Source organism: Petromyzon marinus, chromosome 14 (genome assembly GCF_048934315.1).
Source record: "Petromyzon marinus isolate PM22_M1 ecotype Great Lakes invasive population chromosome 14, UKy_Petmar_22M1.pri1.0, whole genome shotgun sequence".
NCBI classification, from domain to species: domain Eukaryota; kingdom Metazoa; phylum Chordata; class Hyperoartia; order Petromyzontiformes; family Petromyzontidae; genus Petromyzon; species Petromyzon marinus.
The window spans coordinates 6,945,809-6,967,448 of NC_133680.1; the positions used below are offsets into that span (position 1 = coordinate 6,945,809).

The 21,640-nt window shown below is 43.4% G+C and overlaps 1 protein-coding gene across 1 annotated transcript in view; it reads left to right on the plus strand.

Moving 5' to 3' along the window:
* Positions 1 to 20,895, plus strand: part of LOC116942373 (semaphorin-3D-like) — a 44,678-nt gene extending 23,783 nt beyond the window's left edge. The window contains exons 11-19 of the mRNA XM_032954186.2: positions 462 to 606; positions 3,171 to 3,393; positions 5,697 to 5,785; positions 6,379 to 6,420; positions 8,847 to 9,004; positions 9,965 to 10,035; positions 13,043 to 13,182; positions 16,130 to 16,373; positions 18,462 to 20,895. Of these exons, the coding sequence (XP_032810077.2) occupies positions 462 to 606; positions 3,171 to 3,393; positions 5,697 to 5,785; positions 6,379 to 6,420; positions 8,847 to 9,004; positions 9,965 to 10,035; positions 13,043 to 13,182; positions 16,130 to 16,373; positions 18,462 to 18,685 (1,336 nt within the window). The 3' untranslated portion in view covers positions 18,686 to 20,895. The remainder of the gene's footprint in view (positions 1 to 461; positions 607 to 3,170; positions 3,394 to 5,696; positions 5,786 to 6,378; positions 6,421 to 8,846; positions 9,005 to 9,964; positions 10,036 to 13,042; positions 13,183 to 16,129; positions 16,374 to 18,461) is intronic.
* The last annotated feature ends 745 nt before the right edge of the window (positions 20,896 to 21,640 follow it).

Consider the following 21,640-nt stretch of genomic DNA (forward strand, 5'->3'; position numbering starts at 1 on the left):
ATTTATCCTAATCTATTCATGACACAGGCATTGATTCTACATCTTAAATCAAACTCTTCCAGAATGGAATTTCTAAGAAAAATGGAGATTAACTTGAAGATTTAAAGTGGCCAGGATATGGCAATACATTAATGGATTATTGAATGTATCTTTGTGGAGGTGGGAGCATTACTCTTACATATGCAGGGGGTTTTCTCCGGGCACTCAAGTCTCTTCCCACATGCCACACTGCTTAACGGAATTCGCTATTTATCCTAAAATTGCAAGACCCCCCCCTGCAAAAACGGATTCTTAACACTTGGCGAGGCTTCCCTGTGCAAACGAAGGGCGGCGTTATAAAACAAAGTGTCTTATCAGCTTCATTCAACATTCAATTTCTGCTCAAGGAGCCCTGTGCCTGTGAAAAAAATGTGTGTAACCTTGCCAGCGACTTACCGTATATTTTTTTTCTCTTATTTCAGCTCGGTGTTCAGAGGCTCGGCCGTGTGCATGTACAGCATGTCCGACATCCGTGCCGCGTTCCATGGCCCCTTTGCACACAAGGAGGGCCCGGATCACCAGTGGGTGGACTTCAAAAACCGGATTCCATACCCACGACCTGGCACAGTAGGTGGTGGCACAACAGTCAACTTCCGACAGTCTGGACTTTTGAAGAAAAAAAAACCATTAAAATTGTACACTAATTTAATGTCTGTTACATTATGCACCTTATTGTACAATGTAGGCTGTTGTTGATGCTGCTGTTTATGACAGACAATGATCAGAGCATAACATTTGAAAAATGAAGAGGCATAATTAATAATGAATGGTTTCCAGCAGGTTTCAATGGAAAATGAGATGAGAAACACAACTAACATTGAGTTGATGACTGCAGACATAAATAACGAACTTGTCATGGGTCCATCATGCGAATATTACTGAACACATCACCTTTGAGGCCGTCTAATTAACCTTGTGAATGGTAGCAATCGAAGTTAATATTGTACCATTTTAAATAACACACGAGTTGAGAAATACCACCAGCAATTGAATGTGTTTTTTCAGACTCTGCTGAAATGTCCCAAGAGTTCATAACTTAACTTTTTCCACCATCGAAAATAATAATTTTAGTGGGCAATGCATACAAAAAAACTAGATATATTTTCAAAGACTTGTGTTTTTATATTTATATACACACACACATATACGTATGTTAATTAACATAAGCAATATGTGAAATAAAATAAACGTTTCATTCTGGCAGTAACTTGGACTTCCAAATACGGGTCCATTGAAAACAGGCTTCGACCGCGTAGCTGAAGAATCAAAAGCCTTCAAGGTCTTAGGTGGTGTACCATTATATATTCTGGTTGTTAATTAACATGTCATGCTCCTCTATTATAAATTTTGATAACTGAGCTCTAGGAAGTCCATATTAAATTTAGAAGGATTAAACCCAAAGAGATGGGGTTTAGAAACCCTTGTAAAATTTGACAATTATAGCATAAAATAGTTAATACCGACAGCCAAAGAGTGCTTCATAAAAGCCACGCAATTTAATGGTAAAACATGTGCTAAGGGTCTGAAAATACCATTATAATACCACTCATGTATACAGCATGACGAATAACTGCAGATGTAATTGGCAAGCAGTAATGTTCCACATACCAGAACAAATGAATGCTTAGCTCAGTGACTCTTCAAAGGCCCTCTCTGCCATTGATGCCATTCCAAGGTGGTCATTGTGTTATTTGTTATCCCAGGAACATTATTTCATCATTTTGACAGTTAAATTACTCGCCTTGGAAAAACACATACTTTGCTCAATTATAACTCTAAAGCAGCCAGCCTTTGCAAGGCCATTTTCCTCAAGGTGATAGTTGTTTTCATTTCAGTAAAGCGAGACCAAAGCTTCTTCAAACTGTAGGACTCTCTCCCCATCCCGTGATCCACCTTACGTGTTTATCAATTTGTTGAATGTTACCAACAAAAGTTGGTCTCATCGCCAAAAAAGGTTATGTACTTCGTAATCGATTCTATTTTTAAGCTTGCCTTTTCCATCAAGCTCACCTAAAACATAAAAAAGGTTGGCCAAATTCTCAGCCAAGAACCCCCCTTGTTCCATGACATCTCCATCGCGCAACATCGTCTAACTCTGCAACTTATTTGCCCCATCTGCTGCCAAAACCCTTCTCGTACACCTCGATAACATCTTGACTCGACTTCTGTAACTCCCCATCCATGTCCCCATCCAATCCCTGGCCTCCGAAACCCGAAACGATACGAATCAGCAGCCAGACTCGTATCCACGCACGTGAGTGCCACCAAATTCCCCCAGTCAATCTCTGTTCAGTGGGTGGTCAACACCTTCACCTCTATTGCCACGATGCCCAGACTGTCTGAAATTCAATCCCTATTGACACCCACACTGCACGCACTGTTCTAGTCGAGGCACAAGACCCTTCATTATCTCCTCAGCCTATGACTGACGGTCACTGTTGCTATTAAGTATCTTCATTCACACCTTTAACATGTCATCTCCTCTTCTGCTCTGCCCTGTACCCCCTTAGCCCCCTTCCCAATGCCCTGAGTAATAAAACATGACCTTCCTTATTCGCTTGCTCTCAAAATACACACTCTCCTATGTGTGCAAGCATTATGAGAGGCAGTTGCATTTATCTGCTCCAGGATTTCCATGGTGCAGTCCGCCATATTGCACACACATACCATAACTTATCTATCATCATACGATTGTTAAAAGCGTGTAAAGTTACCGTGCACAGTTGAGACACAGATCCTGATAACGACGCTCCGATACGTTTTCAGGTTGTGCCAAGTTTTAAGTTTTGGCACGATGTTGGCCGTTTCGCTCCCACTAAATAAGCTCCCAGCACGTGGATCGAAACGTCGGACATCGTGCCAAACAGCACGCAGTGCATATGTACGTTGAACTTCTTTTTGCGCCGCACGCGGCCAACCGTGCTAATATCGGAGGTGCGGGCACTACCTGAAAGAAAAAAAAAACACTTTGGAGAACTTAGCCGGCGCACACACGCGCGTAGACCTACGTGGCGACGCTAGCTATCACAAATCGTGCAGCATGAGCACGGACCGAGAGGGAGAAGCGCAAGAGCGCAGGCCAGGCTGCCCACAACAACAGCCCTCTCGCTGCTGTGCCCCAACGCCCGCAGTGCCCAAGCAGGACGTACGACGCCGCCTACGCGTCCACACGGGAGCTGCCGGACGACGTGCTGGAGTTCGTGCGGAGGCACCAGCTGGTGTGGGAGGCCGTGGCGCCGCTCGGAGGGCGCCCGCTGCTCGTGCGTGCCGGCACGGGGGACACGCTGACCCGCATCGCCGTGGACCGCGTGGAGGCCACCGACGGCCAGTACGACGTGCTCTTCCTGGGGACGGGTGAGTGCTCGCCGCCGCCAGTGCCGAGCAAGCGTTGCCCTCGTGGCGTTATAACGTTACGGGATTATTTTTCTTCGTTTGGTTTTCGAGGAGGGTAAACTGGTCACGCGAACTCCGCTCAATCTCGCAAGCAGCGGCGGCGTTTGGCTCGCCATCGACAGCACGTAATGCGGTGACCTTTAGATGTGCTTCTGCGGCCGTCTGGAACGCTCTTCCTTCCGATATTAGAAAGCCACTGGAGCTACGCACTTTTAAATTTAGATTGAAAACTCATTTCTCTATTACTGTTTTTTTGTGTTTCGTTTGTTGTCCTTCCCCCGCACCTCCAATTAGCACGGTTGGCTACGTACGGTGCGAAAGAAGTTCGACATACATACCATATATACATTTAAATCAGCTCATGTATGGGCACTCGATGAATTATTACGTCTCTGGATTGAGAGAGATGGTGGCAGAATGGGGAGGGGGAGGGAAGGCATTAATGCAGCAGTGGATAGATCATGGCTGATGACACATTTTTTGAGACCATCCAGCAGCGGATTGACTCTGGCCGATTGCGACCAATGACTTTATTTTGACAAGATCACAGCGAAGATTGGTATCCCGTTTACTGTGTGGTCCTTGGGAGTGGCAGTGGGTTGCATTCCATCGCTGATAAGATAGACAGTTCACATCCAAGATGCGTTACACAAACATCAACACACCGCGGGAGATAACGCGTAAGTTATAATAACCTGCTAAAGACGCAGACAAAAATTGCAGTTTTTAAACAAAGGCATAGCCTTATATATTCCAAAACACAATTCTCCTAAATGTCTGCAGGACTTAATTTATGTAAACGCTTTCCATTTTTATTACTATTATTACAGTATGGGATAAGCCCAGTGTCTAGTGTTTTGCTACTTTCTTTGCAGTCTCTTAAGGGGACATAGAGTTGATATATTAGGTGGTGGGATAATACGAGCAGAACACCCATGGCAGTCCATTTTGGCCAATTGACAGCGTAAAGTTATTCGTGTGATTTGTGCTTAATTGTCACCATTTAAACCCGTCTCACTATAATTGAAGCCCTGAGCGGCATGCGTTTTTATATACGCCAGCGTCTACCAAATGGGCATCCAGCTGCTTTACGTTAGCTGCTGAGCGTGATTCACTTCAAGCCTTCTGTTTTTAACAACTATGCCAACTTCCCTCATCAATCTTTCTCTGGGTTAGGGTTACCGCTGAAGGTTATGGTCTCTTTTCTAGAATCTTTGAAATGTACCTGGGGCTACATCACCACTCTTATTCCACGCACGCCCTTCACACGAAGCTATTGGGGAACGGAACAGAAATAAATGTTTTAAGCGTATTACGCGATATCGATGACGTGGATTTCAGAATATGTGATACCCTATATCAATTACATTCAACGGGTTTATTTTATTTACGAATTGAAAATAAAAATAAAACCAGTCGGGACATGCAAGCTCAGCAAGCCGTCAAAGTTCACCCGGTGAAATTCAAATGGGATAGGGGCCCTTAGGAGTTGTGCGTGGACAGACTGTTCTTGTTTCTTGATAACAGGCGAGCGGACCGGACCGTGTCTCTACACAGCTTGGTGCAGGGGGAAGGGCTCAGGGGTGGGGGGGATGGGGCACGGTTCAGGAAAAATAACTTTATAACATCCCCCTCAACACCCACATAATTGTATCATTATGTTTTATCGAGCTATTGTGTTATTGCGCGGTCATCAGTGTGTCTTTAACACTCTGGCAAGCTATGGGCGGAATGGAATGAAATGCCAGCAAAGCGCTAAATGGGCAAATGTTAAGTGGAACTTAATGACGTGGTCGTGAGGACAACGTCTTACCTCATTATTTCAAAATCTGTACGACTTTGAAAGCACAATCCACCAGTAAGTTATAAATATATTTAAATAATATAATCAACACTAGAATTGTACATTATTTAGTTGCTTTGTCGAAACAATTCCCATACACCAACCATGCCTTTGCTTACCTATTACCCACAAGAATCCTCGTGTAAAAGACTTCGTAATTAATTTCGAATAACGTAGCCGTTTTTTTGGGGGGGGGGGTCCTGCCTGGCAGGTTTTTTTTAATCGCTCGAGTGTTTGAACATTATTTAAATAAACGGCGTAACAGGGTAACCCGAGCCTCTGTGTTCCCATGGTGATCGTAATAATTGTTCGATCCATAAACATCTTTGGTTACAGCTTCGTTCCCAAATGCCCAGAAAATGACTCGATGTGAATAGGTCATGGCGAGGCACTTATTGAAAAACTGATTTATTGCCCTCAGATTCCGGCTTGGTGCTCAAAGCAATAACCATCAACAAGGAAAACCGGTTCACAGAGGAGGTGGTTCTGGAGGAAATTCGAGTATTTAAGGTAAAAAGGAATGCCACACGCATGCCGCACACTTACACCCCACTATAATGTGATAATGTGAATTATTGCAACACCAGCAAACGTGCACTGCATTTGGTTGTTTTGAGGGGAACTATAAGAAATGCCACACGTGTTATTTTTCGGTTCGTGAAGCTAAATTTAGGAGCCATCGTATAACATTATCTTTCAACTCCATTCCTTGCACCTCGCCAGTCGGGAGTTTAAACACTTTTACCAGTCTCCTCTGTTAAAAAATATAACACTCGTTATTCCTTGCTACATGCGCCTGATGTTCGGTAAACGATCCATGCGATAGCGCTGAATACAATTCTGCCTCCCATAATTGTATGCGTGTGATCATCTTTCAACGATTATTGGTTCACTCCATATAATCTTGTATGCGTTTACCAATAATCAGGTGCGTGTGGTGTGTAATTTGTATCCAAATGGAATTGATAGAAGTGAAAATGGAATAGTGATGGGTCTCGATCATTGGAGTCTGAGGATCCCCCCCTAGGTAATGTTGCGAATGCCACAACGCTTACAACCTTGTATAAGTTTTAAAACATTCAACCGTTTTCTTTCACTTCCAGGAACCATCACCAATCATCAGCATGAAAATATCTATAAAAAGGGTAAGCATTCAAATCGTACTTGTCAATTGCTTTCAACTTCAATTCTCGAATATTTTTTTTTTAATATTGTATGATGTTAATAATACATTACTCTTTGCATTAATTATATCATAAATTGAGAGACAATTGCAAGGACTCAACATTGCAAATCTGCTTCGATTCCTCTTACATACATTCAATTCCATCTATATAAATCAATCAATGTTTGTTACACAAAGTCCCATTTAGACAGTTACCCAGCGACTTTTCGAACATCCGTGGTGCACGAGCACAGAACAACGTCAAAGTGATCCGTGAGGAGGAACAGGCCACAGATGCTGCAGGCAGAAATGGTGCTTACAGAACACGCATTAACAATATTTCCTAAATAACAGGCATATTGCACCAGAAACAAGGACAAGGTAAATGAATTGTTGGAGGAGTTGTGCACTCGGCGAAGCGAACGTGTCTGTTTACGTTAGCCATACATTTACCATCTCTCACCATCTGTTATTGACTCTTGACTGCATTCCAAATCAAAATCTTTTTTTTGATTCAGCATCGTTTTACATCACTCTATAAAGAACCCCTAAATATATAGGAATTAAATAACTGTCCCATCCAATGGTTCACAAAAAAATATAAAATATTTTGGGGTTATAATTCCAAATAATTGTAAGTACACACACACACACAGACATTCCATTAAATTCATCAGTTCAATTCCTATGCATGGGTGCACAGTTGACACGTGTAACAGCTCATTCTAGCTAAGACCTGGGGGGATTGGGAAGCATCTTGTGAATAATAATAATAATAATCATTTCATAAGCGTTCTGCTCGGCTGCAAGCTACTTTCCTTAACGAGAGAAAAACACTACCAACACCAATAGTCTGAATATCAATTACCACATTTGTTTATGCACATTCACTGCGCAAAATTAAAACTCCACATTGATGCGTGCGCTTCTGTTACCAAGAGATATGGATTTCATTGGGGTGCCGTACATAAAGGACTATGTTCGCATATAGGATCAAAAATACAGCCCCTTGCCAATTTTCCCAATTTCAGGTGACAAAAGCATCGCTACATATGCCACCAAAAATCTAATGAAAAGAGGCATTCGTCAATGTGTGAATCGGAACCAAAATCCGCACAGGAAGTAAAAATAAAATACGTTTAAACAGACACCTCTTTCAATACGGTATTCAAATAAAAGTATGGTATTTGTCAGTGGGCACAGAGTGACAGTTTGGAAAGGTACCAAAGGATAGATGTGTTTAGAAATGTTGACATTATTTTAAAAAAAAACTTTAAAAAATTCGAAACCGTCAATTTGAAACCGCGTTTACCTGTAATCTGACTGCTTAAAGGGCAGGACTGGCGAATTGCTTGACAATGAAGGATTTCACTGAACAATGGAAGCATTCTTCCTGCAGTGGTGAATGCTAAGCAGCTGTCCAAAAATGATGGAAAGTTTTTATTTTATTTTACGCTGCATCTGCTGTTGGGGAATAAATAAAAACTATCAGTAATCACAATGCCAAATAACAACACACTTGGCACCTTGCTTGCTATGTTAGACTTCTCACATGTGTTTTTTCTCATATTCTTTGGGTCTTTCGGTAAAGTCACGTAGATAGGTTCAAAGAAAATTTTAAAAATTAAAACCTACGACATTTCGATCGCAACACAAGCGTTCGTCATCATCTTCCTGATGACGAACGCTTGTGATGCGATCGAAATGTTGTAGTTTTTTTATTCTTATTATTTTTGAACCTATCTACGTGACTTTGCCGAAAGACCCAAAGCATATGAATTCCTGCAGTCACGAAAGCTTTAAGCCATGATGTATTTTTCTCCTTCGTCTCTCTCACACGAGAGGCACGTTGTCCCCGTGGCCTGTAAAAGTCTGCAAATTGAGAACAGTGTTGTACATTTGAAAGTTGATGACAATGATGAGGATGGTCTTGAGAACACACCAAGTCATAATTAATAAACAGAATTCTCCTCATCATCACCAGCCATGATCAATCCACTGCTGTATGAAGGCCTTCCCAGGCAGCTGCCACCTTTTATGACTGAAGCGCTGTGTTAAATACATAAAAGAAAGATGATCCCGTGATACAATTCATAATCCACTTAGCCTCCTCCAAACGAGCCGAATTCGTCGCTCAATCTCCTCGGTGGAGCACCTCTTGGACACGTTCCATTCTTTGGCCGTCACTCCATCATTCTTTGGCCATCAGCCATCGTCCCTGTCTAGCGATGCATCTTTCCCCAAGCCCCGCTCACACTTCCCTTTCACGGTTTCAGTTCCATCGCGGATTAACGCAACGCAACAAAAATGCCAGTCTCATACAAATTAAATCGTTCGTTTTTTAAATATATATAGAGAAATGCATTCACAAACACCATCGCCGGGTGTTTTTTGCTTGTTGCGCAGCACCAGCTGTACGTGGGCTCTCGCACGGGGCTGGCTCAGCTCTCCCTGCATCGCTGCGAGGTGTACGGGAAGGCGTGCGCCGAGTGCTGCCTGGCACGCGACCCCTACTGTGCTTGGGACGGTGCCACCTGCTCCCGCTACCTGCCCCTGCCCAAGAGGTGACACTTCGGCACCAGCTCCGGCAGCGAGGCTCGGCGAAATCCTCCCGGGGGGAATTACTGAGAGCAAACCCAGGAAAGCCCTCACCGAGTCTCAAGAGTCATCTTTAAAGGGGCCCTCGTGAGTTGGATTGTTTGGCCCGTTCCATTAATGAGTGGTTTTGGCTTCGTGGTGGGGGGAAACTGGAAGACTCAGGAGAAACCCCTCAATAGTAAAAATGGAATTACATGCAAAGCTCTGCACAGATTGCTACAGGAAACCATTGCTGCGCGGTCATTGCCTGGCCACCTCACAGTGCCAACCTAAAGCATCTGGTATTTCCCCAGCTAGTGTGTCCCTTACAAGTACTGACCAGGCTCAAACCGGGGTTAGCTTCTAAGATCTGACGAGATCTTGAGAGATTATGTCTCCAATTAGCATGTTGCTCAATGCTTTGAAAACAATATTTGTAGGCCTTATGTTATGAGCACAGGGTCACACTTTTAATTTCAGGGGTGGATTTATTGAAAAACAGACTACGATTAGGATGATGTGTTTATTAAAAAAAAATTTGTTGAGCCTCATCCGTGAACCTACTATACTATTTATTTTGTGTGCCTTTTTAGAAGTGCTCTTAAGAGCGTGCCAACTCCCCCTTACGACAACAGCCATTACAAACCATGAATCCTAAGATAAACACAATACAATTGTATTTCAACACAATCTGAATTCACAATGGACATATTTTGGCATCGGTTCACAGTATCTTTACAATTCGCCTCAGCCCCTCCGTGTATAAATATTAGTTGCTTTAAACGAGTTTTTTTTTAATACGTACAGATAAATCATGATGACCTCCAAAAGCTGTGTGTCTCGTTGTCTCGACTTGTCATACAACATCCTTTCAAAAGAAAGGAGTGGGGGGGGAGGGTGGAGAGAGATGCTTATCCATGGTTTGTCCATGCGCTCTGTACACACAGCAACAGGCGGTCCAGACGACAGGATGTCCGCCACGGGGATCCGAACGAACAGTGCCGGGACCTCAAAGATAGTAAGTCGGCTCGTCATCATGTCTCAATATTTTAAACAGAAGGTATTGAAGGTCGACGCCGCTGTGGTGAAGAATGGTTAAAAGCGCACTGGGACGTTGCAGTCCAGAGGTCGCCGGTTCGATTTTGAGTGTCCGGCATGGCATCTGACACGACGGTGCCAGTTTCTTAAAATTCCCCACCAAGTTGAACGTAAATAGACACATCACAGCGAGTCAAGACGTGGGGAGGTAAAGTGTGGGCACTTACACTTTGTCGATTTTTTTTTTCTGGCCACCCTGAAAGAGTAGGCCAAATGCCCTCTTACGAGTCTCTACAGACATAACTCTAGCAGAGTCCACTTCCGCCAGCAGTGGTGCAAGCAAAGAAACTGCAGCGCTGCACCTTTGCCTCTCTTTACGTTTTATGTTAGAGGTCACTTGATGTAAGGGTTGGGTAAAGGTGGCACAGCGCGCCACGGTGGGTTTAGCATCCTGCGCTATGAACCCAGCGACCTGGGTTGAATTACTCCACCACTGGTAACATCAGTATGGAGTGAAATATGAACCAGTCATGGGAACCCCCTGTAATGCCGGCATGATGAAATATTGTTCGATAGCCTCCGTGACCAACATGGAGGGCATAGGCGTTCATCCTGGATTGGATTGATTCATGGCAGTTAATTATTATCCATACAAAAAAACATATATACAGTACACATAATAAAACATTCATTGTGTCCTGCCTTATTAGCCTCGTGTGTATTTACGTGCACCGGTAAATACAGCCATTATCCAAGCAACAAGATGTTTGAAAAAGGTTAAATGTGTAGTACGCGGATAGTTATGCGAGAAGTATATTGAAACTTGTGGATTAAATATTCTACAAAAAGGTTATTGTGCAATGTTAATGCAATTGAGAAGTAATAAATGTATGATACATAGATAATTGCATGTATGATTGTAAGCAAAACAAGAATGTTCCAAAACGCCAGACATCGTGATCTGCTCAGTGTCTGGCGTGGCAGCGTCGAGTGAGATACATCAAGCCAGTCGATTACCTCAAGAGGGCTCTGAGCATGTTCAGAAATAAACATATCTCAACACCAGAGGCAATGGCATTTCTCATAGCATTGTTTATAAAATTGTGTATTGTTTTACATTTTAACTGTATTCAATTCCATTGTGGTCCAGCGGGGAAAATTCTCGGAAATAAAAAAGCAGATTAGGTCTAAAATGTTACTTTGCTGTTCCATTTTGTGCAAATCATTCTAGTGAATAAGCAAAATGTTAACTATGCCAGGGTTAAAGCAATAAAACATTGATAATTATTTCTAGATATAAACGTACCGCCTGGACAAAGCATTCCATGTAACGCAATTATCTGCTTTGCAGTCTTCCACCCACAGGAGTGAGACGCATAACATCTTGGCATCATGTCGTATGACAATTGAGATATAAATGTAGGAAAATGGTACTTATACTCTCCATCACTCTAATCGCAAATGTTTTGATATACAATACCTTAAAAATTAGTCATCTAGATAAATTTTAGTTCCTTTACATATGTAGCTAGCTTCAGCATTGGCAGTGTGTGTTACAGTTAGCACTGCGATTTTATGTTTTTTTTTTTTCTGGAGTACAATTCCAGTAAAAAAAATGCAACCACATTGCAAAACGCTGTTTTGAGATCATAGGGAAGAGGAAGGAATGCTCCTACGTCTGAAACGATCTTCCTTCCGATATGAGGAAGCGGCTGGAGCTATGTACTTTTAAATCCAGATTGAAAACTCATCTCTTTAGAACTGCGTTTTGTGTTGAGTTTGGTGTCCTTCCCCCGCACACCTCCAACTAGCATTTGTTGACTACGTACGATGTTCAAAATAAGTTCAACATGCGAAACATACACAACAACTGCAGGGATACACCTTCACCTTGAAGTCATTTACATAAACACTTCGTAGCTTCGGGAAATGAAATACTCATTCTCATGACTGGAGGCGCATGCATGGTCACAAATCAACAGCAGTGGCACAGTTCCCGGCATTTGGAAATCCTCGTGAAAAATGGAACTTGCCGCATGTGTATCTGCGTCGTTTTTCAAATCTACAGCTGTTTACAAGACCATCGAGCCACAGTGAAGACAAAACGTCCAGCTGCAGGCCAGCTTGATTTATGTTTGTTAGTCAAATTGTGGTTGTGAAGCTTACCAGACAGCATCCTCCTCCACTGTAAATAGCCAATCGCTGCACTTTCAAGGTCTTTGTATAATAATTTTTTTTTGTTACAGATTTTAGTACGAAGAAAAAGGGGTGTCTTTATTCTTTTGATGACAAGTCTGGAACATGTCATTTACATAATTGCCATTTGTATTGGCGGTTTAAGGAAATTGGATACACGTTCAATGGACTAAATGCAAAAATACCAATACCTGCATTTAGACACTTTTTACCCACTTGTTTCAGAAATCAGGGGAGTTTAGCGGGAAAAGTAATTTCTCATTTGATATTCCTTGTTTAGAAATCAATCGGATGATTATAAAATCATATCTGTTTGGCTGCCAAGGGATATTCGCAAATGTTACGCATTTGCTTGGGCATATGGGTTTGGACACATTTTTGTTTTAACCGTGTAATTGTAACGCACCCTAGGCCTGTACAAGATGTAAACCCTTTTTTTTAATTAACCTAAATTGCCCAAATAAAATCATACCGCATTAATTAAAAAAAATTACGAGGGTGAAATATTGTTTTGCATTTGTTAGTGTTTCATTTTTGACGTTCTTCTAACTATTATGGTGATAAACATAGGCACAGAATGTCATCATACAGCGTGGGTCTAAAAAATGTTTTCAAGAATTAACAATTTATACAAAAAAGCTACAAAAAAGTGACCAACTGCCATTTAAACATCTAAACTGAGTGGTGAACCCACATACAAACCCCACGATCGCCGGATATTTCACAACAAAGTAGTCTCCGATTATGTCACGACTAACCGCACAACATTTCCGCGCCCCCCCCCCCCCCAGGGTCAAACGTGGTCCACGCCGAAGAGAAGATCATATTTGGAATGGAACACAACTCCACCTTCCTGGAGTGCTCTCCAAAGTCGCACCAGGCCTCCGTGGTCTGGTTTATACAACACAGCAAGGACGAGCAGCAGGAGGAGGTAACCGTTGTGTACACGTCCCTGTTGACTTTTGCTAGTCTAGCGGCTGACCAACGGCCAACCTTTGAACCCGCGGGTGACAATTGGAGGAATTATGGCGACTCGTCTAATCCTTTGTTGATGTTCTCAGGAGGTTTCGTTTTTAGCGTGTATCCTTGAGAGCGCGCGTGTATACGCTTGGGATGAATGCTTTACAGATGAAAGGCGGTTACTTGGCCTGAGCGTCTGCGCAAATTATGCACCTTTGCAGTGAGGATTCATGTTCAATAAGTTCACATGTGTATATGCTTAAAGTACTTTTTTTTTTGTTTCTACAAAGGAAAATATGGACAAAAAAATTGTACTCGATGCAAGTGCTGTCAGCAAGCATTGGTTAATGCTGACATGGCACAGACCTGCTTAGGTGTCCCAACAGCACTTAGTTTGGATTTCTACAGACTCTAAATGCGAATCTCAAGACGCTGTACAAAAATCAGAATGTGGGTCATCTATCCAGCGATAGCGGTGTACACAATTTAAAATACGTAACTCATTTCAGGCACAACGGACCTGGGGGTATCTCAATATAATATTGTTACTTACATTCTCTATGACTTCACTCTTGATTATTTAGGTTCATATATTTACCACTCGTGTTTTCCATAGCTGGGAATCAAACCCAGATTTATGGGATTGCAGTACCATCCAATACTAGTGGCATCACTCCATACACAGGATATGTACTGTAAATACACACAATTACCCTGCTAACATAGCCTGCTGTAGACATTGCTGTTAGCGAGCACCTATAAAGACCATACATGATTCAAGGACATGTGTTGGAGCAAGAACTATGCCCAGTCCCCCTTTGTCTTCCCAATGCTGATGTTTACAGAACACAACAGGTACTCATTTAAGGCTGAGTCGACCTAGGGGATGCCCCAATCCGATTCTGGTAATCGTCACTGTTGTTGGCGGCTGTGAGCAGCAATACAATCTCGGGTCGCAGGGTTTGTAGTGCGGCACGCTGGCCACTCACTACCGCCACACATTCTATAAACGAAACTGGCAATTCACCAATAACATGGTTAAATTGCAATTCACCGCTTACTAGACCGCAGACCAGAGCAATTTATGCTTCCTGTACTTCGAGGATTTTTCCACGGTCACGTGTATTTAGAAATGCTTCAAGATTTTACGTTGAACAATTGTAACCTCTGTCTAACTGCAACAACGCAAATTATTATTTGGTGTATTGAATGGTAACTCTTAGCTAGTTAATTGCCTATACCTACGTATGGTTAATGCAGAATTATGTGGGGGGGGGGGGGGGGTTATTGAGACCTACATCATCGTCACTGTCTACAATCCTACCTTAACACTCATTTTATCCACGCTCAAGTATATGCCCAATACAACGATTTATTGGGTTGCAACCGTTTCATAATCTGTGCAGGTGCCACGACCGAGACTTACTCATCATGTGCTACAAAGGCTCAAAGGCTGCCAGCAGTGAAATTAAACTCAGTTGCATTGATGTTGTTCCAAGCTGCACTGGCAATAATGGAACAACCTTAATTATGGCTCCGTCCATGAATACGCATGAGCACATGTACATTATCGATTCTACCAATACATATATACAAAGATGTCCCTATAGCCTTTAACAGACTGTTGGGGAAAGTGCCGTTAGCGAGCACCTATGAAGGCCGGCACCGTACACGAGGGGGTGGGTGGCCAACACCACACCCGACAACCTTTACATATGATTATAAGTACATGTATATACACACACATACACTCTTTTGTCAGTGCAGCGGTGAATGCAGGCCTCCACATTGTGTGGGCCATGAAGTCAGCGATATTAATCAAACGCTGGTTCAGTGAGGGTTGGTGAAGTGGGAGGTGGGGGGAACATCTCCAGGTAGCATAGAGTATAGTACAACCGTGGATTGCTGCACTGGCCTCTGCTGGCAACCACTTTTCCCCACAGCCTCCATAAATCCGCTGCACATCGTCCTCACCCATACAAGCACTATCCAGACTCAAATCCCTGCTTAGCCAATTGAGCTGACGCGATCAGGCACATTCCGGATGATTCAGTCACACGCTGTAATATGCATAAGCTTTTAGAACAGCATGGTTGTTAGAGCACCTAGGGACTCCCAATCATGAGACTATGAGCTGATGTCATCTCTCCAGGGTCAGTAAAATGAGTGCCACCTGTTGAATACCGCATATGTATGTATGTAGAACTTCTTTCGCACCATACGTAGAAAGCCATGCCTAGCAGTAACATTATTAATCTTTGGGGAAATCTGGTCCCAGCCGTAAGAATGTATAATGTCCACCACTTACTTAGGACCACCGACAGAGATGAGAATCACCAATGCTCGATTGCCCATCAGGACACCGGCTGTCAGGTGTACCCATACATTTGACGACCTATGGTGCGGCTGTCAATACGGCGATGTACACTGGTCGAGTACATTGAAGGCGTCAACTAAAAAAAAAATCGCAATCAGGGAAGAGCTGGTAAATCGATTCCACATTGAAACCCCTGCAATTTAAAATGTCCCTCAAGGGTCCTACAGTATATTGCCCAAGGAGCAAATACTAAATTAGCTTTTGCAATTATTCTTTCCACCACAGTCCTAATATCCGTTTCGCGTGACAGCCTCGTCCACAAACCCATGTACCGGTGTTCTTCATTGCCAAGCCCGCGGGCCACTGATGGCCTTTAGTACGGCCCCCGACAATACGTGCACACAAATGTGAATACACCCCCACGATGCCGTCAAACCCCAATGCTTTCAAATGTGTGATGGGCCCTCGCACCGATGAGGTCTTCTCAGCGAAAGTACTCCCCCCCCCCTCCTCCTCCCGCCCCCCCGCCGCCTGAATATTAGCGAAGGACACTGCCGTAGACAGACCGCGCGAGAGAACCGCGCGTCCGCTTGCGTTCCAGATCAAGACGGACAGCCGCATCGTGAAGCTGGAGCACGGACTGCTCATCCGGCGCCTGCACCGCAAAGACGCGGGGCTGTACCTGTGCGTGGCGCGTGAGAACACCTTCGCGCAGACCGTGGCGCGGCTCAGCCTGCGCGTCATCAACGCGGAGCGTGCCGACGGGGCGATGGGACGGATCAACAGCGACGACGACGCTGCCGACCTGCCGGCTTCCGTCACCGACCTCAGGCAGCACTACAAAGGTTGGGGGGGTGGGGGGGGGGGGGCTGAGCTGCTTGCGGGGGAGTGGGGCAGCGCTACTCGCAGCCACCCGGCCAACATCGCATCGTCACGGGACACTTTTTGCCAGTATCACAGCCAAGAAGGTTGCCTCTGGTGAGCGCCGATCAGTTTCAGAGACAACGCATATGGTAGTTATGCTTGTATGTCCACCACAAGTACGTCTCGTTAATAATGTAGACCTGATTCCTTGCACAAGGTATTGTTTGAACATCCTAACACCTGTTTTATTGCCAGAAAGGGTCAAACCTATTCTTATTTGTCAACATCACATTGTAGGACTTCGAACACTAAAAATATATATATACACAAAACCTGTATTTTTCTCTGGATGAGCATGGTTGGCTATGTATGGTGTGAAAAAGGTCAACATACACACATAAATAGCATGACGAAATTTAAAATCCTAGTTTGGGTCTTTAGATTACCGTCTTAATATTAGATCACCCATTTGAGTAACAAATGGCAACTTCGGTGGGAAAAATTATCCACGCTCACATATTGAAACGTTTAAAAAAGGCTATATTTGTATATCAATCACTTGAACCATCTGGGCATAATAACCACGGTGTTCCACAAAGGCTATTTGTCAACAAATAAATAAACAAACACCTTCGTATGGAAACTGCCGGCAATTATTGTGACACAGGTTCCAGTGTGTTTGCCTTCTCACCAAATGTGTTTCCGCTCGGAGGAATTCTAAATGTCAAAAACAAATATAACGAAATTTCCACACAGCGTGACGACTAGCAAATGTTTGGGAACTGTGAAAACGCAGTTCACAATGGAACGTTGATGGCAGATCATCGTTTCATTGAGTTAAACAGCAAACCCCACTCATATGGTGGCTGGTTGCAACATTTGCCCATGACCACATCACCCCGAATGTGCCCTAGTTAATCGGATTTCAGAAGTGAAGCAGGGAAGCAGGATTGAGTCTGGTTAGTACTTGGATGGGTGACCCCCAGGGCTTGTCAGCTGTTGTAGGTGGGGGACTGCAAGGTGACCAGGCAGTGTGCTGCATGCGATGTTTTTCAGTCACTCTGTTTTCCACCCACATGAAGCCAAACACTCATTTCAATGTTATTGGCCCAACATCCCACTGCCTGACCCTCTTTAGAAACGGTATTGAGACTCATTTGGGGGCATACGTGGGTAAATAATTGGTATTTTTTTTCATTAAAAGCATTCTGCTTGGTGTAATGGCTAACACATTGGGCTTTCAATTCAGAGGTCACCAAGATAATTCTACTCATGTGGCAGTTGAAACAATGGGGCAAGTTTCTTAACCCCCCACCTCTATCCACCCAGCAGTATACTGGCGCACACCATAGTTAGTCGATCATCAAGTCGCATGTGATTTAAAGCTTTCGTGACTGCAGGGATTCATATTCTTGTTTTTTTGGTAAAGTCACGTAGAAGGGAAACAATAAAATAATAAAAAATATGAAACAATAAAATTCTCACGACGTTTCGACTGCAACACAAGCAACCATCATCAGGTGTGAAAACCACAGCAAGAAAATTTGAAAATTAGAAAATGTTCTTGCTGTGGTTTTCACACCTGACGATTGCTTGTGTTGCAGTCTAAACGTCGTGAGAAGTTTATTGTTTTATATTATTATATTTTATTGCTTCCCTTCTACGTGACTTTACCGAAAGAACCAAGAATATAAGTCGCATGCGATAAGCCATAGCGTGGGTACTCCCGTCTCTTCAAAGACATCTGACTAGTAGGCCAGATAGCCTCTCGAGCTGCATGCGGCTCTTTAAGGACCGTTCCGTTGACATTTATTAAAAGGACTACCGTCTCGTATTCACGCACATTTCGACTCTTGAAACGTTGCGGTTTTTTTTTGTTACCCAATTTGAAAAGAAAAAAAAAGTCTCTTGTTAATTTTGTTTTGCCGAGCCCTGCTCTGGGAGGGATTGTCCCTCGAGCTGCCTCTCGCAGGAGGCCCTTCCACCAGCAGCGGCGCGAGCAAACATAACGCGCGGCGCTGCACCTCCACCCAACCAGCGCTCACCGCGACTGCGCGTGTGCCGTGCAGAGTTCGCCCAGCTGCGCCACGGCCTGCCGCCGCTGGAGGAATACTGCGAGAGGCTCTGGCAGAGGGAGCAGCGGCCCCCGGGGAGGCCGCACCGCCCCACCCACAAGTGGAAGCACGCCCTGGAGCTGCGCAAAAGCCGCAACCGGCGCCACCCGGACGCCCCGCTCGCCTCCCTCCAGCCGGGCCTCGTGGCGCGGCCGCACACGCAGCGTCCAGCCAGCTAAAGCAGGGGGCGCGACATTCACCGGCACGTAGGGAATGGCACAGTGATCCGGCAAGCTCAGCGCAGATGCCCCCCACGATCCTACCGTGCTGACCAGGGTTAGCACCTAATCCAGCTTGCTTATCGTGGCTGGACCTTAAATCATCACAATTGCCAGGTGCAAACCCAGCATGCTGAATAGGGAGTTGCCCTGCCTACTACCGTAGGTAATGGAAGTTTAAGAGTTAAGGGGGCACGGGGGTGTGTTTTAAAGGTGTGTTTTTTTTTCTCTCTACGGTTAGAAAAACATCCTGTAGAGAAGGGCCCAAGGGAATTCCACGGTAGGAGCGGTGGGGGCACATGGTCAGGTGTTCACATCTTCCCTGAACAATGGTACAAAGCTCACAAATGCACACGGACCAAGCTTGCATGATATTGATATGATTTTAATGTGTATATATAAACAGTGTAAATATTAACATTCCAGGTCCCACAGAAAACATGACACTGTTCAAGCACAATGAACTGTTGTTGAATGCCAATTATTATGTTGATAGAATAAATTATCACCACCAGGGCTAGCTATGGATTCGTGGAGCTATTTTATATTTGTTATGTTTAGTTTTATAAATATATTTAATGTGTATAGCAATTTTAAACAAGCAACCGTCATATGTAACCGTAGCTCTGATTGAAGCCTGCTGCCAAAGAGTTTCTATTCCCAAAAACATCAACATGAGTTGCCTTCATGTGTAAAATTTCTACACAACACTGAATATTGCCATTGATTTTAACGTTAGTAACGTACAGCGTGTTAATATTCTGTTTACTCGCAACGCCAGTGTTTCACCATACATTCTGGATTTTGAGCGGACGCAGACAATCATTTTCAGAATACAATGTCACCAATTATTGAGAGATGTGACCAGGTGGTCTATGTGGCCACCTCCTATACCAGTGGAAAATGAAAAGATGATCCAGGTTTGCGATTTGCAAACGCCAAAGCCGAACCTTGAACCACATTGTCCGTGGCACTGCCCACTTCGACCAGTCACATCAACATCACAGACATCCACAACCCACATCACTCTTGCAGGCACGACATGGCTCAACTGCCTAGACATTAACATAAAACCAATTACTGGTCACCACTCCGCCATACACAGGAGGACGACGACCTGGATTAAAGGAAAACAACAAGTAGTATGTAGATTTACTTTTCTACATAAAAGAAAAATACAATTCTACTACTTGGAGAAAATATAAATTTTGAAAACTCGTTTCAATCATTGTTGAGCAGGTTTATTAAAATGGAGGTGCCTCATTATATACATGATACACTGTATTGTGTCAACCTAACTTTTAGACTTGAAATGTTAAGACTGCATACTAACGTATCGGTTTAATCTGTGTATCTGTAGTTAGCCGATTACTGAAATCAAAGGTGTTAATATTTTTTTCCCATGTTATAATAAAATGCAGAAAAGCATTTGACTTCAGTACTTCAAAAAGATGCAGCATACAATGTAATATTTCAGCGGCTTTCCATGTTATACCCGGAGCAAAACGTTCAGATCAAAAATTGTCACGGCAAGTTCTACCAGATTTCAATTTTTTTTAATAATATTAAAGAGCTCAACGCTGTTTAAATTAGACTATTGTATAATCATTTATGTTACAAATTCGCCTTGAAAAACCCTTGTTCACAAGGGTTGCATCTCATTGAATGCAGCATGCCTGCAATGTTTGATCTTTATATTGTTCAGTGTCATTGAAGTTTGTAACGTGTAAATTGCATATCTTTTAAGGGCCTGAATGATGTGCTCTGCTTCTTTTTTTTACTATACAACTAAATATAGAACTTTTATGCATAAAGTAAGTTATACTAAAATGTGGGCATGTCATTCGTAGATGAGGCAAACGAAGTACTGATGAGTTTCATTGCATTAATAAATTATTTTTTACAAACATATAATTGTCTGGTATAATTTGTACTCCTAAATATCCATGTGTATAACAAAAATGTATGTGTTCGTGCACTCTGTATGGCTGTACCAATTTTACTATTCATCTCGAACTGCAATAATATTTTTTTATTTTTTTATTGTTTCCCTTCTACGTGACTTTACCGAAAGAACCAAGAATATGAATCCCTGCAGTCACGAAAGCTTTAAATCAAAATGCAATAATGTCGTTCAGCAGTTTGGAAAGAATAAAACCGATTTACCGCAAGAGGTTTCCGCTGCTGCTCTGTATAGCGCTCTGACCACGTGTTTTATGCGGCACGACGCCTGAAGTTTTGCCCAATTTCATTCAGTTTCTGAAATAACTCTCACCACGTGCAACGATAAACGTCGAACATCAAGCCGAACGCCACGAGGTACAACCCCCAAATTCCCATTGGAGAGAAAATCAACCGATCTGTTCAATTTCCCTTGCAGTATTTACGTACAGATTGTTCCAAACATAACAGCAGTCGCATACCACATCAATGTACGTTACCGAGTACCTATGCACAACTAATTAAGTGTAAACTCCCAGCAAAAATGTCAGCTAAGGAAAGAGGGCGTCGGCCCTGGGGTGGGTCGTGGGAACAGAATTTGCCATAGCGCCAGACGTACAACACCCAAACATTAGCTACCGGCCGATTTAATTCTGGTCCTGCTTGCTTCGGAATGTCTGCAGTGTTTTAAAATGCTCCCGTGCAGTCAGCCCTTTGATTTCAGAAGCTGTTTGTTTGCCAACGTTCCTTTTAAATAAACCGATCGTAAGCATTCATTTCCAGGTCAAACCCCACATTGGGGGGGAGGGGTAGCATTCAAGAAAAAACACTAATCCTGGAAACAACAGGTCACAGATGAATAGGCAGAGGATGGCTTCACAATACCATCCATATAGTTAAAGACCCAACCACAATTGTCTTGCTGAAATATAAATGGTCTGTTATTAAAATGAAGAATGCTAATGGTTTTTTTGT